Source organism: Thyridium curvatum (assembly GCF_004353045.1).
Source record: "Thyridium curvatum strain D216 chromosome Unknown NODE_7_length_750237_cov_83.650653, whole genome shotgun sequence".
In the NCBI taxonomy this organism is placed as follows: domain Eukaryota; kingdom Fungi; phylum Ascomycota; class Sordariomycetes; order Thyridiales; family Thyridiaceae; genus Thyridium; species Thyridium curvatum.
Genome location: NW_022156762.1, coordinates 242,451 through 258,083, shown reverse-complemented (window position 1 = coordinate 258,083; position 15,633 = coordinate 242,451). Strand labels below are relative to the sequence as shown.

At 55.1% G+C, this 15,633-nt stretch overlaps 5 protein-coding genes across 5 annotated transcripts; 4 read left to right on the top strand and 1 right to left on the bottom strand.

The window, feature by feature from the left end:
- Window positions 1-424: 424 nt before the first annotated feature.
- On the top strand, window positions 425-3,346 carry E0L32_001802 (uncharacterized protein; the record flags this gene model as incomplete). Its single annotated transcript, XM_031135921.1, has 5 exons — window positions 425-520; window positions 617-1,333; window positions 1,399-1,998; window positions 2,052-2,295; window positions 2,361-3,346. 5 exons carry the CDS (start codon window positions 425-427, stop codon window positions 3,344-3,346), a joined length of 2,643 nt encoding a protein of 880 aa, XP_030989938.1.
- A 1,198-nt stretch (window positions 3,347-4,544) lies between these two features.
- E0L32_001801 (uncharacterized protein) lies at window positions 4,545-6,573 on the top strand (the record flags this gene model as incomplete). The annotated part of the gene is made up of 3 exons (XM_031135920.1): window positions 4,545-4,622; window positions 4,719-4,849; window positions 4,932-6,573. The coding sequence occupies 3 exons, from the start codon at window positions 4,545-4,547 to the stop codon at window positions 6,571-6,573; spliced, it is 1,851 nt and encodes a 616-aa protein (XP_030989937.1).
- Window positions 6,574-7,180: 607 nt separating this feature from the next.
- E0L32_001800 (uncharacterized protein) lies at window positions 7,181-8,166 on the top strand (the record flags this gene model as incomplete). Its single annotated transcript, XM_031135919.1, has 3 exons — window positions 7,181-7,326; window positions 7,621-7,830; window positions 7,932-8,166. 3 exons carry the CDS (start codon window positions 7,181-7,183, stop codon window positions 8,164-8,166), a joined length of 591 nt encoding a protein of 196 aa, XP_030989936.1.
- Window positions 8,167-8,598: 432 nt separating this feature from the next.
- On the bottom strand, window positions 8,599-12,843 carry E0L32_001799 (uncharacterized protein; the record flags this gene model as incomplete). Its single annotated transcript, XM_031135918.1, has 1 exon — window positions 8,599-12,843. One exon carries the CDS (start codon window positions 12,841-12,843, stop codon window positions 8,599-8,601), a length of 4,245 nt encoding a protein of 1,414 aa, XP_030989935.1.
- Window positions 12,844-13,956: 1,113 nt separating this feature from the next.
- Window positions 13,957-15,509, top strand: E0L32_001798 (uncharacterized protein; the record flags this gene model as incomplete). The annotated part of the gene is made up of 5 exons (XM_031135917.1): window positions 13,957-14,005; window positions 14,070-14,121; window positions 14,186-14,704; window positions 14,780-15,265; window positions 15,335-15,509. 5 exons carry the CDS (start codon window positions 13,957-13,959, stop codon window positions 15,507-15,509), a joined length of 1,281 nt encoding a protein of 426 aa, XP_030989934.1.
- Window positions 15,510-15,633: the final 124 nt, after the last annotated feature.

Here is a 15,633-nt window from a genome sequence, read left to right as displayed (position 1 = left end):
TGGCCTGTCCTGGCGTGGTCATACTGTAGCACATGTGAACTAATGCACACACTTTGTGCAGCCAAGTTATGCATACACAAGTAAGCGTTGATGAGTGGGGTTGGAATGGGGATCGTGCGGGTGGTCCAGGCTGCGAAGTGGCTTCGGCAGGGCCCCAGTGTGATGTAACCTCCATCCCCGAGGCTGGCCCAGCAAACATCGCAACGTGCTTCGCATTCTACTTGCCTGAACCACCTCTGACTGACCGCCACCGAACCTTCTTGTACCAGTTGACTCCACGTGTAGAAAGCACGCTGGCGCCTCCCTACCCAAATCTTCACGGCATTCTCGAACAACGATCTGGGCTCCTTTCAACCGCCTCCACTGGCGTCTTTCGGCTGGATTCCCCCTCGGTCTGTGATGCGATCATAGGCAGTCTCCAAACATGGGAGCGAGCGACTCAAAGCTCGTCTTCAAGAAGGGCATCTTCAGACTGTCCGAAGAACGTCATATTCCTGCGGATGATCCTTACTGGACCTCGGTTTGTCTCCCTGTCTTTGTCCGCTCCCTCTCAGGGTTGCGAAGCCTGTCGTGCTACGAGTCTCTGCCAGCATCGGCCAACTAACTGTGGTTCTAGTTTTGGGAGCTGCCCGAGTCTTCAGAAGATGTCTTTAGCTTGTTTTCCCCGGCAGATATTCGGCGGACCCGTGATCATGCGCTCGAGAACCTGGAGACGCTCATACTGGCAGTAACGTCGCGCCTGTTCATATTACGCCACCATCCCTCCTTTCCCGACCCGGAGATCGCACCCGAGAAGGATGCTTTGAACTGCATCCGAGTCCTGACGCGTGTTCTTCCTTATATATACGAAAAGGATTCACTGCAGTCGTGGGAGGAGCGCTTTTTTTGGGGTGCGAGGAGAAAGAGGACGCGGCAATCATCGATAGCAAATGAGGTCCTCTTCGACGAGTCCGAGGAGGAGGCACAAGCGAGGGCCGCCCATGCTCAGGATGAGTTTGAGGATGCGAAGCCATTGGCTGAGGAGCTGATAGATACGCTCGTTGACCTCCTCTTCTTTGCCGACCTGACGGTGCAGAACCAACCTCACGGTAAACCAAAGGTTAGCTATGCCATCTGGCAGAGCGGTGTGGGCTGTAATGCAGCCGTGCCGACGACTAAAGAATACGAGAGCAACCGGTGCGAGATCCTTCGACTTCTCCTGACACTAGCCAGCCAAAGCATGTACATGAGCTCGGGCGTCCTGCCACAGAAAGGCGTTCGGGCGTTGACGTATATCTGTACTTGTCCCGACAAACAGACCGTCCTCTCTGTGTTGTGCTCACTTCTAAACACGGTATGTCGGACCCGTTTGTTTGTCCCGGCCTGAACGTGAATGTCAAGTCGCTAATGTAATCCAAGACGATGAAATACAACCCGGCAAGTTGGCGTGTACCCTACAACACCCTGGTGTTCAAGGATCCCAAGCAGGTCTTGGTCACCTATACCCTGCAATTTCTTCTGGTGGCACTGCTGTATCCGATCCCAGAGCAGAATGGCACTACACCCAAGAACTATTACCGTCACTTCCTTGGCCGTGTGCATCGACCCGCGGATTTCCAGTTCATCGTGGATGGTATGACCAGGATTTTGAACCAGCCTCTCCAAGCAAACGCCTCGTATATACCGGGGACACATTCATCTGTGAAGTTTGCTCCCGAGATCATCATGCTGTTTTGGGAGATTACACAGTGTAATAAGCGTTTCCGCTCCTTCATCGTCGACACCGAGAGGGCTCTCGATTTCATCGTCCTGATCCTTTTCTATGCTCTCGAATACAAGAACGACGGGTCGAAGCAAGGGGTCGTTAGGATGTGTGCGTTTCTCCTACAGACATTGAGCGTGGAGAAGAACTTCGGCAGCAATCTGAACAAGACGTTCGAGGCCCAGGAGACACTACCACCGGCGATCAGGATACAGGGCTTTCGTGGCACATATGCAGACTTTCTGCTTCAGGCAAGTGTCAGATCTGAGCTATACCGGAGAAGGGCTAGTTGTGCTAACGGAAACCTCAGCTGATCTACAGCCTCATTACAACCAGCCAAGGAAGGCTGACGGCTATCTACCCGGCGCTTCTTGCCGTGATCAATAACATCTCGGCATATCTGGAGGGGATTAGTTCAACCACAAGTGCCAAACTCCTCCAACTCTTCTCCTCCATGTCTTCGCCATCGTTTCTGCTGGCAAACGAGACAAATCATGATCTGTTGCAGTCACTACTGGAGTCAATGAATGCCATCATCGAGCACCAGTACAAGAGTATGTGGGAAGATCGATGACACACACCCCTGGCAGTGCGTTTTCAGCTAACATAATCACACAAGAAAACCCTCGGTTTGTTTTCGCGGTGGTCAAGAACAGGAAGCGGTTTGAGGCACTTCGCAACTTTACCCTTGAAAGCGGGCAGGAAGAAATCGAGAGGCGTAACAGGCGGAGGAAGGATGCCCCGTCGTCTTCGGACCCCCTAGAGGCATCCTCAACACGAACCTCGGCTGAGAGCATTAGGAGCCCTACCTCAGTTCACCCGCAACATCCTCCGCTAGGAGATGTACCCGAGGAGGACAGCACGTTCGCGATCGGCGACGCTGACGACGACAGCGACGATGAGGAGCCCCGTCCAACTCCATCACATTCGACTCCCAGCGACCTCCATTCTCGGGCGTCATCGGTCGCATCTCTCGAGGATGCGGTCCCCATCCAGTTACGGGGCATGTCAGAAAAGGCCAGGGGCAAGATGCCGGCCGGTGCGCAGGCCTTCTCACGGCAGAACAGCACCACAAGCCTTGGAGGCGGCTACACCAGCGCAGGCCAGTCGCAAGATGCCCTCTTTGAGCCGACGGCACCTTGGATCGACAAGTGGCTTCCCGAGCTGCCCTTGCACACCAGCCTCGCCCTCATCCAACAGGTCACGGCGCTGGTACCGCGGCAGGCGTTAGCGGCCGATCTACCGTCCCGCGAGACGTTGCTCATGATACAGGAAATTCGCCTGGTGGGCGTGGAGCCATCGGCCGTCCAGGTCCACTCGTTCGAGTGGTCGCCGCTCGCACTGGGCTGGTACGAGTCGCTGATATGGAGCTTCATCTTTACGAGCGAGCTCCAGGTGGCCAAGGGAACAGTCGGCATCTGGAACGCGACCGCGATCAAGCTCTTTCGTGTTCAAGAGACGGCGCCGGAGGGGCCTACTTTGACGTCCCCGCGCGGTGCTGTGGATGCAGTTGGCAGCAACATCGTCTCGAGGATTGGCGCCATCAATTTGCGCGGCGCGGCGCCTGCACATGGAACGAGCGGAGCCCCGCCACGGCCTTCCTGATGAAGACCTTGTCGTTCGAACCTAACTTCTCTTTCGACAGCTGATGGCGCTGGTGTCCGGTGGGGGTTTGGAGCTCCCATGGTCCAACACTCTCTCAGCGACTTCACCTCCGGCATTAGGTGCCCCGTTCCCGCTGCCCTTCGCTCGGGACAACTAACTACGTGTTGCAATAGTGGGAAAGGATCACTGGGGACAGGAAGCAGGACGAGCGCAGCATTGGGCGGATGGCGTTTCAGGATTCTTTTCTTATACAGTGTATCAGCAATAGCATCATCCGAGCCATTTCGAACCATTCGCGTTGATCTCTCTCTCTCTGAGGAGAGCGCTAGAACATGGCGTCTTGATCTCTTCTCTCGTGACATTGAATGGGCCTTCTAACTTCTCTGCAGACCTAAATACATTGCACTAGGTATCTTCTGTGGCAAAAGCAAGCCACGTCGCACGTCGGTCTGCAGCCCAGTGCTAGCCATGCAGCCATGGTACCAAGGTACTTCACACGTACTTGTATGGTTCGAGAAGCAGAAAAGGGAACAACAAGGCTTCCACATTCGGGTCAGATCCTTGCAGATCATTTCCGAAGCAGCACGGAGACATGCCCGCCCCAGGACCGCGGTGTGGGCCCCGACACGCACCGCCACTGTTTCAGGGTCGATCCAGGGTCCAGATCACGCCCAGAAACCTGCCAAAACCTGCTTTACTTGGCCCTCCTTGCAGGTTGGCAGCCACACCCTCCACTTTCGTCCGCTAAGAGCCACACACGCCCATTCTACGAGCGACGAATAGCACGAAGTGCATGCCGTGCAAGCCGTGACAAAGAGGGCGAGAACTCTTTCTCTAGGCGGCAAGCCACGACCTTCGGGCAAACCAAGTTTTTCATTTGTTTGGCGGCGAGTAGGTAGGGTGGGGTGGAGAGGTGTGAGGAGTGCCTGTGTCGTGTGTGTACGGAGTAGCTTATACAAGTACAAGGATGACCGACCCGGTCTGTCATTTGCATGAATTATGTCTCTTGGCTGAGAGATTGCGGCTTGACTGACGTGTTTATTGACTTTTATTATCAGGCCGGATCCCCCTCTTGCAGGGGAAGGGCGGCGCCTTTGAACTAAGTGGTCAATTTTTCACATGTGGTGGCTCATGGTTCTTTTCCTTCTGGTCGATTATTACTTTGGACAGCGGCGGCCACGAACAAAGTCTGGCAGACATGGCTGATGAGATAAACGCCGCGGCAAGGAACAGCGCTGCAGTGGCCGGTGACGAAGTCAAGCCGTACAAAATCCATGTAGGTTTTTTCCGGTGGCGATCTCCCGCTGGCACGGCTTCCTTTGCGGCTTGAACGTGTGGCTGATGCGCGCCCGTGTCGCGTCGCTCTCTCTAGGTCTCAACCAAGTATCTCGAGCTCACGAGACAGAAGCTCGAGCTCACCAGACTGCCTCATGAGGCGTCAGAGCCCAAGTCGGAGGACTGGTGGGAGCCCAAACCCCAGGTCGAGCCTCTGATTGATTTCTGGTGAGTCGTAGCCCTGACCAGCCACTGGTCTGGCCTGGGTGAGCTAGGCTGACAGCCATGTTCTTGTTCCGTCGTGAAACAGGTTGGAGAAGTATTCGTGGCGGGAGCAGGAGGAAGTGCTCAATCGGATACCGCAGTTTCGTACAGCCATCTCTATCCCCGGATCCGAGACACCCTTGAGGATCCATTTCGTCCATTTCCGTTCACCACACAAGACCGCGGTTCCCCTTCTTCTGATACCCTCCTTTCCCTTGACAAACTTGTCCTTTGGGCACCTTGTCAAACCCTTCACGGATCCCGAAGACGTTGCCACGACCCAGCCTTTCCATCTCGTGATTCCGTCACTCCCGGGACTCGGGTTCTCCGATGCATTCCCCAACAATGTGCCAGTCATCTCTGCGACCGCCGAGATGCTCAACACCGTGATGACTCGCCTCTCTTATCCTCACTATCTGGCCACAAACGCCAGCGCCGCGTCAGCTTCGCCAGCCGAGATCGACTGGCGACTGATCAACTACCTTGCGACTCGCTATTCTTCTTCTTGCGTGGGTGCTCATTTCGTGTCGCCGCCCCTCGCATCGCCCAGGATGCAGGAGGACCCGTGGGAGTGGACGAAATGGTCGCTCGCCAGCCTCTTGCACACGGGCATACTGGGTTATTCCGACGACGACTTCACGGCTCTCGACCGGCTAGCCTCGACGCCTGGCGCATCGCCCTCAGGCAGCATGCGCAGGTCGAAGGCAACGTCGCCCGCCGCCTTTGGGCTCAACCAGTTCGGTCTGCGTGAGCCCAACACCCTCGCATATGCGCTCTGCGACTCACCAACTGGGCTGTTGCTTTACGTGATGAAAGGTCTAAGGCTGCTGAGCCTGGAGGCTCAATTTACGCCAGAGCAAATTATCAATACCACGCAATTAGCGTGGCTCCCTGGGCCAGAGTATGCCATGCGGTTCTGGGCCTCCTGCGCGGAGCACCGTTGGGATGACGAGCAGGGCGCGAAGTCGAGGAAGATGGGTAGACCAAAGGTGGCGATCACCGTATTCCTTGGAGAGAGCGCGTCAGCTGCTTCTCCCGACGCTGGTGCAGAGGACGCTCCTTCGACAGTGGCATCACACGTACCGATTCCCGGTGTGGCGAAGGAGCACTATGTCTGTCCGGCTTGGGCAAATGCAAGATACAATGTGGCATTCACCCAGCGGGTTCCTGGCCGAGCCGGCCTTCTTGCGTGGGAAAGGCCCGAGGTCTTGACTGCCGGTGTTAGGGGCCTTGCCCGTCAGGTCCTGAAACTAGACAGCAGGCTGCGCGCTGTCCCTGAACCGGCCACGGCACCGTTGGAGCAGGTGGTTGTCTCGGATCCCCAGGGCCGCGAAGTCGAGCCGGTAGCAGCAGACGTGTCAGGCGAGGCAACGGAGGGTAACAGAAACGGTGAGCCTGCGGCCGCGACAGCTCCTCCAGCGGAAGCAGAACCAGCACCGCAGAGCAACAACCAACACTTGGAGGAACCCCAGATAGGCGAACGAGCTATCTCGGACGAAACCATTGCGGTACGGGTGGGGGAAGAGCAGGCTGGCAAGGACAAAGATCTACTGAAGCCAGAAGCGGCCGCACTTGGGGCGGAAGGGAGTTCAAGCAGTTTGCTGGCGGAGAGAAAGGCAAAGACAGGCCAGGGCCCATCGGACGAGACGATCGTTGCCGAGACGCCATCGCCACCGGCCAGTAAATGACAGCCTGGCAAGGAGGCGAGACATGCATGAGCTTATGAGAGTCATGTTTTGGGATTGGATGGGTCAAGGAGGAACATGGAGGCGCATTGCGTGAACGTCATTGACAATAGAGCGATCCGGTAAAACATGCCATGTAATGAATATCACCGTAATGAAGAGTACAAACAAACAATGCCTTGGTATTGTTGATAGAAATGATGAACATTCTTATGCCCAAGATACAGATTCTCTAGGGTACTTAGTAATGTAGTGAAGGAACACCAGGTACGAGTGATTGGCCAATGTCGTGGCTCACACACGTATGGAGTGCTGCCTTATCTTATCGCAATTCCATTGTGCATGGTCCTCCATAACGAAGGTACCTAGCTACCACCAAGGTACTAAACGTGGCCTCACATCGCATCGATCAACCATCACAACCGGGTCTCTCCAAAGTATTTCACTCCCGCGACCGCTCCGCAAGCGATGTGAGGTTCCGCAAACTTTTGCAGACATAGAACTCACAGTACGGATATTTGAGAACGCGCTGCAAGCTCTCGGCGCCAGGTCGACGTCACCAAAAACAAGAGCCTCTTGGGCTGCTCTGCGCGCCCTCAACTCGACCATCATGTATAGCTCTCTGGTCAGGGCGCAAAACACGTTCGGCTTCTTCACCACTGTTGCTGGCTTTCTCGCCCTCGTCATTGCCCTCTCCGATCTCATAGCCCCGCGTACCCCCAGCGTAGGGACCATCAAGACTACAAATGTCCAGGTGTACGTTCAGCGCACAGCTCTCTGTCCGTTGTGATCGTCGGGTGCTGATGTCCTCTCTTTTCACAGAGTCCGCGGCCGCCCACATTACTATAGCTCCAAGAAGGAGGAATACGCGATTGCAAGTACATAATCACCGTCGCCTAGCTGATCCAGCATGCTAACCCCCCCCGCTCTAGATCAAGTTCAGTCTCGATGCTGATCTCTCGACCCTCTTCAATTGGAAGCAAGTCATCCTGGAACCTCTCTTTTTTTGGCAGCTCCGACACGCACAAGCAGATACTGACCGCCACTCAGTACAAAGCAGGTGTTTGTATACGTGACAGCCGAGTGGCCCTCTGTTCAGCCTGGCCATGCCTCCTCTCCGAGCAGTAATGCGACCAACCAGGCCGTCATCTGGGACACCATCATTACGAGCCCCAGCGCCGACCACCTCCAGAACATCGGCCCTATCGCCATGAAGAAGCTGCGCAAGAGTGCCGAGGGCAAGAGCATTGACCCTAGCCGGTAAGTGGACCGTGTCTGTGGGCGCACCCGCCTGCGTGGTGTGTGTGTGTGTGTGTGGGTGCAAGGAGTACAGCTACATCTGACAACATACCTGTGGACAGGGGCCTGCTGCGCTTGAAGAACCAAAAGCCAAAATACCAAATCACGCACCCGAGCGGGCGCATCGCCGAAGCCAAGGATGTGACCCTCAGGCTACACTACAACGTGCAGCCCTGGGTCGGTATCCTTACGTGGAACCAAGATCGCGATTACGGGCTCTGGGAGCGTCTCAAGGGTGGCGTGAGCAAGAAATTTGCGTTGCCGGCTCTGAAGAAGAAGGAGGGCCAAAAAGCGTAGATGTCGCAGCCATCGTAGAGCCCAAGATGGCATTTACTATATACCTTCTGGATCTGTGCAGCACCCGTGCAGTATGTGTGACTTAGGCAATAGCTAGGCTGTTTACTTTCCATAACACTACACAACGGAGTTGAGAAGACACACGAGAATGAATGTATTTGTATTGTCATGACACCGTCCCTTCTATGTTTTCCCAGGCGATTTGTCTACAAAAAGCTTTTGATATCTTGCGTGTAGACACTACCCCCCCCCCCCCACACCAAGGGTATATCCTGGTCTATCCATCTTAACAGACGCCTGCTGAGATCGCGAACCATATATCGCATCTCTTATCGGTACAAGTGGTGGTTCAGAACTGGCTAGATCCAGACGTCAAGAATCTCTGACGGCACGAAAGGGCGAGAGCTGGATGGAGGTCTAAAGATGACATATCTAGGACTGTCCAGCCTGGCCAGTCTGGCCACCTCGGCCACCTCGTGGGCCACCCCGGCCGCGGGCACCGCCACGTCCACGTCCGCGGCCTCGGCCGCCTCGAGAATCTAGGTTCGCGGGCGGGGGCACTGCATTGAAAGACTGCTGGCCAGCAGGAGCCGGTGCTCCCTCTGCCGAGACCCCATTGGTACCAGAGGGGAGTTGCCCTCCACGTCCGCGACCACGTCCTCCTCTTCCGCGCGAGTTGTGCCCGTTCACACCATTCGCTTGACTATGGCCGTTCTGCTGTGAAGACTGATGAGGAGCATTCCTATACACAAGGCTACTGTGCTGGATGTGAGACCCTGCACGGGGTCCAGGTTGGGGCGAGTGGTGACCCCTTCCACGATTGGCACCATCAATCGCTCCTTTCCACGAACCATGGAGCGGGCCCGGGGCCGGCGCATCCCGATACTGCTGCATACCACCTGCTGCAAACCCGCTGGCAGGCGCAGGTCGACGTTCGGTATTCGCTTTCGATCCCGCAATGACCTGTCGGTAGCTGAGGTTCAACACCGAGGACGCAGGCACAGTCTGGCCACGAAAGGCGGGACAGCGATCATTCAAGGTAGTTCCACTCATGAACGTAATGTCAAAGACGACGTCGAGCAACTTGGCAGTCGCGGTGCGGCTGATTCCTACCACGGTGCCGCGGAGGGCAATGGGCACCTTGCCCGAGTCCTGGACGTAGATGACACGGTCGCCCAGAGCAAAGCGCTGGTTGCCGAGGCGGTGCTCTGCGTCAGACGGCTTCATCAATGCGTTGCGAGGGAGGTTGTTAATCCTCTTTGCTTCGGCTACCGGTATGTTGAGCTGTGCCTTGTCTGCAGCATCTGCAAGTTGCATCACCACGTTTGAATCGAGCTGTTCAGCATCGAGAGGCACGCGCTCGAACTTGCTCGTCTCGACCGTCTTGAGGTAAGCGCCGATCTCCTTGACCCTGGCAGCAGCAGTGGTGGCATCTGGCCACAGGTCAGTGTCTTGGATCTCGGCCCCAGATGGCACCTTCTTCAGGGCGGCGAAGAAGTCAGGGAATTTGACCATATAGTTGGTCAGGAGCGTTATCGCGGCAGGGCTAAACTCCCATCCGGTCTGCGATTTGCGCGAGTAACCCAGGACTTTCTGCTTCTTGGCTTCGAACTTGAGGTTGAGACCTAGGTTGACCTTCAGGGATCCGCCAAGGGTGAAAACGTAGAACGAAGACGTAACCTTGCTGAGCGCCAGTGGATGCATGTCGAGCATTTTAGCGACCGCGTAGGAAGGAGTGTACCGATTTTCCCGCTCGGCCTTGTGAACAATCGAACGAGCGAAGTCGGGCTCCCTAGACTTGATGATAGAAACCAGAGTGTGGACCCTGTTATTCGCGTGTCCAATGACTTCAAGGGGGCGGCCATACGCCATGTCTCCTAGGAAGAAGGCATGTGTTCCGAGGGGGAACTCCTCCTCGACTGGTAGTGCGGCTCGTTCAATGAAGCGTTGATCCTCGTTAACAACCTCGTCCACGACGACCTGAGCTGCATAGTCCGTCTCAACACCCGGTATCTCGTCGTATTCTTTGACCGTCGCGCCTTCGTCTGTCTTGATGAGGCCCTTCAGCATCTGGACATGAACCATAGACTCGACGGTTCCAATCAGAATCCCGAGACGCTTGCTGTAGAAACTCTCGATACGCGAGGCCTTGGACTGCCATTGCTCAGTCTCCTTCGGGCTATGTGGTTTCTGTTCGACATGACCATGCGCATCGAGGGTATAGTCAAACAGCTCATCGGATACGCGCACGATCTTGGCCTCTTGCAGAAACGGGTAGCCTACGTGACAACGCTGGCCGAGTTTCACGGTGGTCGCGCTCACTTGGGTTCTCGCTTCGGTATCGGAGAGGGTGACAATCATGCTCTGGTTTCGGCTATCTTGCTGGAAGACATTAACTCCGTGGAAACTCAAAGAAGCCGTGTACGGCAAGGTTGCCAAGCTTGGGAAGCCCGCCAAAGCCGAGACATTGAGAAGAGCGCCGTCTGTCAGCCCGTGAAGAAACTCTAGACCGTCTGTGGGCGGGAGATCGAAGAAGTTTGTGACACAGTGGCAGTTCTGGATATCCGGGAAGATGCCCACCAGCGATGAAGGGTACGTAAAGTCGACCTCGGGACTGTAGGTAAATTTGAGCGGCAGGCTGAAGTCGTTGCGAGCCTTCTCATCTGGTGAGAGTAGTTGGTTCTTTGGAGCCATTGCGTCGAGGAGTCGCTTTTCATCGATGAAGGGAATCTTGACAACGGCTTCCCAGTCCATCTTCTTGCCATTCATATCCAGCTCAAAGTCGCGCGGGTAGAAGTCGACAATGGGCGAGGCCGAATCTGTCATAAGCTCCCAATACACCTCGGGAACAATCTTTTTGCTGCGGTCAGGCAAGACGCCCATGAGCTGCTCAAACGGCTTGAAAGGTTGGCCCATCTTGAAGTTGAGATCCGCATTGAGGCCCTTGACGACATCTCCAATTAAAGGGGAGTAGTGGTATTGGTAGAACCAGGGCCAGGATGCGATGCCGCGGTAATAGTAGTATAGCACCCACTGGAGGCCTTGAACGTAGTTCTCGCAAAGCTTTTTGAGCTCTTCTTCTTTGTTTTGAGGGGTCCAATCTTCGAACTTCTCAGCATAGTATTTGTCTTTCCACTCCTGGAACTTTTGCTGATAGAGAGTTTCGAGCTGGGCTTTGGCGTCTTCCGGCGTCAGATCGACTACATCTGCATTGTCGTACTTCCTCATCACACGATAAAGAGCCATGTGAGCTTCTTCATCGTCGTCGTCGTCTTCTTCCCCGTCTGCACCCTCAACACCGTCTTGACCAGGAATTGGGGGGAAAGTCAGCACAAGATGACGTTCACCATCTCCCTCCTCCTTTGTAGACCATGTAACGTTGACTGCATCCGCAAGATCTTGGACGAACTTGCGATCCGCAGCATTGAGGCCGGAGCCCAGGTCCAGAGTCTCAGAGGTGCGCTTGCTGAGGAACTTGCGAATCTTGTGCTTCCAGAGCTCCTTCTGGGCCGAGGTGACAACGAGTTTTCCCTTGGATCGGACTTTCTCGGCTGCCCCTTCTCTGAGGAGGCTCATCTGCTTGGACCTAAACCATTTCTCGTCCTCGGCCTCGTGCTCGAAGAAGCGGTATTCCTCCTTGGACAGTTCATCCAACAAAAGGCCTAGTCTTCTGAGATTGACTGTTCCGCCTTCGTTGATATATCCCTCACACTTGGGCAACGTGCGCTTGTAGATGTTAAACATGGTGGCAAGGGCCCCCTCGTTAATGTGCAGGTGGGGTAGGTTGGGCAAGAAGTCATTGCCCACAAAGAATGCCATGAGGATGAAGTCATCGATGATACGCTCCATGTCGAAGGGGAAGTCCATGACGCCCTCCTCCTTGAGCTCCTGGAATTCGAGCTCGAGGTATTCCCTTACGATGCACAAATGCAAGAGATAGAAATTCTGGTGTTCCAGCTCCTTGGACTTTGTCTTGGAAGGCCGACCGAAGGTAACCTCTTCTCGAAGGAGACAGAAATGGGGATCATGGCTGAGCAGACCGAGCATGATCAGGTCGGCGTCAAGTCCGTACAAGCAGTGGCGCACGTTGGGGTTGTAGTTTGGCTGAGCCTTGGCGTTGCGGATGTATTCCATGATCTTGTGTTCGCCCTCGCCAGGGACCTCGTGGCCAGAAAGGACAATTTCACATTGTTGCCACTCCTTGTCCTGGGAGATCTTCTTGTTGACGAAATAACGCAGCTGGGTGGAGAGTTTAGCCATGAACTCGGTGCCGGGGGTGATGCAGTTGCTGTCGAATGGCTCCTCCTTGGGAAGCTCGAGGCCGTCTCGCAGGGCCTTCTCCCTGGCCTTTTCGGCATCCAGAGCGGTCCTGAACCGCCGGGCACGCTGCTGGTTCATCTTGGCGCGGGGAGCGACACCATCGATGGCCATAAAGAAAAGCTGTTTGGGTTTGATTTTGCCAAACAAATGCTCGATGTAGTTGAAGATACGGATGAACATCTCATCTTCTGTCATGCGAAACATGGCATCGTCGGAGTCTTTGTGGGTGCAGTTATGAATGATGCCATTCATATCAAGGTAAAGGCAGTCGAACTCGGGAATGCGATTCTCGGCAATCAACTGGGAGATGGCCGGGTAGCGCTCAGAGAGCCACCTGAAGAACTTAGGAACACCCATGTTGGCTGTATGTCTCTCTGGCGCATATGACTTGTATGCTAAGAAACGAAATGGAGGCGGAATCGAATGCTCGAATTGCGCGCGCGATCGCGACCGGAAGAACGGCGAAGAAGAGAGTTGAAAAGAGATGAATCACACTAGAAAAGGTGGTCGCTCAGGCTCTGATAAATAATGGCCTCGAGTGCGACTGTAGGAATTCAGGGTAGTAACACAACAGCAAACAAACTATGCGATGCCAACGAAGAATTTGACAAAGCCAAAAATGCGAATTTCCTTTCTGCAAGGGATGGATCAGAGAGCAGAGTATGAGGCGATCAGAACGAGGCGGGTGAGGTGATTCAAAAAGGTGAGTTGCTCAAGCAGCCATTCTGATTCTTGTCCGATACCAAGCCTGCAGGGTGGCAGGAGGAGAAGGTGGTGGTAAGGCTGATCTTGCGATGCGGATTGCGGATCGAACGTGAGGTGGAGGTAAGGTGGAAGAGATCGCGAGCGGATCGACTGGCTTCAAGGTTGGCATGGCCTGGTCAGCGCAAGGTCGGCGGCTGTGCGGGGGCTGCTGGAAACCACAAGCACTGTAGTTGTGGGGCACGAGCACTTGGAGGTACCTGAGGCTCTCGCTTGCTTGAGGGCAGCAGGGATTTCTGATAGGAAAGCCAATCAAATCGATTTTCACCCACACAGCCCACCACCTAACTACAAGTACCTACCTACAGATACTCGTCCAGCACCTTTCTGCCTCTTTTCACCGCTTCGCACCACTTAACGCGGTCTTGTCGCGTCTGGGCCGGCGCTCTAATTCTGAGCTATCGCCCTCACTCCCAACCCCGTCCGCGGCAAACACCTATTAATCAATCAACTCAATTCAACAGCTGCGCAGTCCCAAATCGCGCAAACTTTCAGAGCCCCAGCTGTGGTTTTCCTAGACACCCAATCTCGTTTCAACACCTCGTCCTATTTTCAGCCATTTGGCAGTCTCCGGCGCATCTCAATCATCAACCATGGCACCAGCTCAGGTGGTGGATGATGTCGATGGTAAAGTTCCCATGAGAGCGGCGCCCTTGCCGAGAGCTAGCTGGTTTGCATTCAAATTCTGACCAAGCCTTTACAGTCGACATGGAGCACGAAGACGACGTGGATCAGGAACAGAGGCTGATCAATGAGGGTGAGCAGCGTGTCCATTGGATGTCAATCTCGTTGAGCGCCACTGACCTCCCAACGCTCATTAGAGTACAAGACTTGGAAAAAGAACAGCCCATTTCTTTACGACATGATTCTGAGGTTAGTCTAGCATAGTGCATCCTCGAAATCTCCAGGTGTCGGTCCTTGGCTCACGACTTGGTAGCACTGCCCTCGAATGGCCGACCTTGACCACCCAGTGGTTCCCCGATGTCAAAGCCCCCGAAGACAAGAACTACCGCATCCACCGTCTCCTGATCGGGACTCACACCTCGGAAGGCCGCCCCAACTATCTCCAGATTGCTGAAGTAGAGATTCCCAAAGCAGTCGACCCCAACCCAAATGATTATGACGAGGAGCGCGGCGAGATTGGTGGGTACGGAAGCAAGGCTTCTACGGGCGACGTCGCTGCCATTCGCTTCAAAATTGTGCAGAAAATCGACCACCCCCAGGAGGTCAACAAGGCGAGATATCAGCCCCAGAACCCAGACATCATTGCCACCCTCTGCGTCGATGGCAAGATTCTCATCTTCGACCGGACCAAGCACAGCCTTCAACCTGCGGGTACTGTCAACCCCCAGATCGAACTTGTTGGCCACGATCAGGAAGGGTTCGGTCTAGCCTGGAACCCGCATGAAGCCGGCTGCTTGGCTTCTGGTAGTGAGGACCAGACCGTCTGCCTCTGGTGAGTTTCGACGCTTCTGCGCTTCTGATCCGCCACATATCACAGGGCCAGTCACTGATCACAGAGCATGTCCAGGGACATCAAGACGATCTCCAGCGGCAGCCACACTCTGAAGCCCGCGCGAAGATATACACACCACAACCAGATTGTCAACGACGTCCAGTATCACCCCATTGCCAAGAGCCTCATTGGCTCCGTATCCGATGATCTGACCCTCCAGATCCTCGACGTCCGGCAACAAGCCAACGATCAGGCTGCATTGGTAGCAAGGAATGGACACAGCGACGCCATCAACTCGCTTGCATTCAATCCCGCCTCGGAGTTCCTCGTTGCGACGGCCTCGGCCGACAAGACGATTGGCATCTGGGACCTGCGATGCGTCAAGGAGAAAGTTCACACCCTCGAGGGCCACAACGATGCGGTCACCTCGCTGTCGTGGCATCCTTCGGAAGCCTCTATTCTGGGCAGTGGCAGTTACGATCGACGTATCATTTTCTGGGACCTAAGCCGGGTAGGCGAGGAGCAGATGCCCGAGGACCAGGAGGATGGCCCCCCCGAGCTGTAAGTTCACTCCCGACTGAGATCCACTAGCCAGCGATTTGGTGGTCGACTAACACGCGGCGTGTACAGCCTCTTCATGCATGGTGGCCACACCAATCACTTGGCGGACTTCAGCTGGAACATTAATGATCCTTGGCTGCTCTGCAGCGCCGCAGAAGACAACCTCCTGCAGATCTGGAAGGTTGCTGATGCTATCGTCGGACGAGATGAAGACGATTTGCCAGTCGATGAGTTGAACCGATAGAAGCGGGGAGGGACATATGGCTTGATGACGCCCCAGAGCTCGTCGAGCTGTCCAGAGGTTGTTGATGCCGATTTGGAGTCAGTTATTGAATCTTAGGGGTCCTGATCGGCACGATCATGCCTAC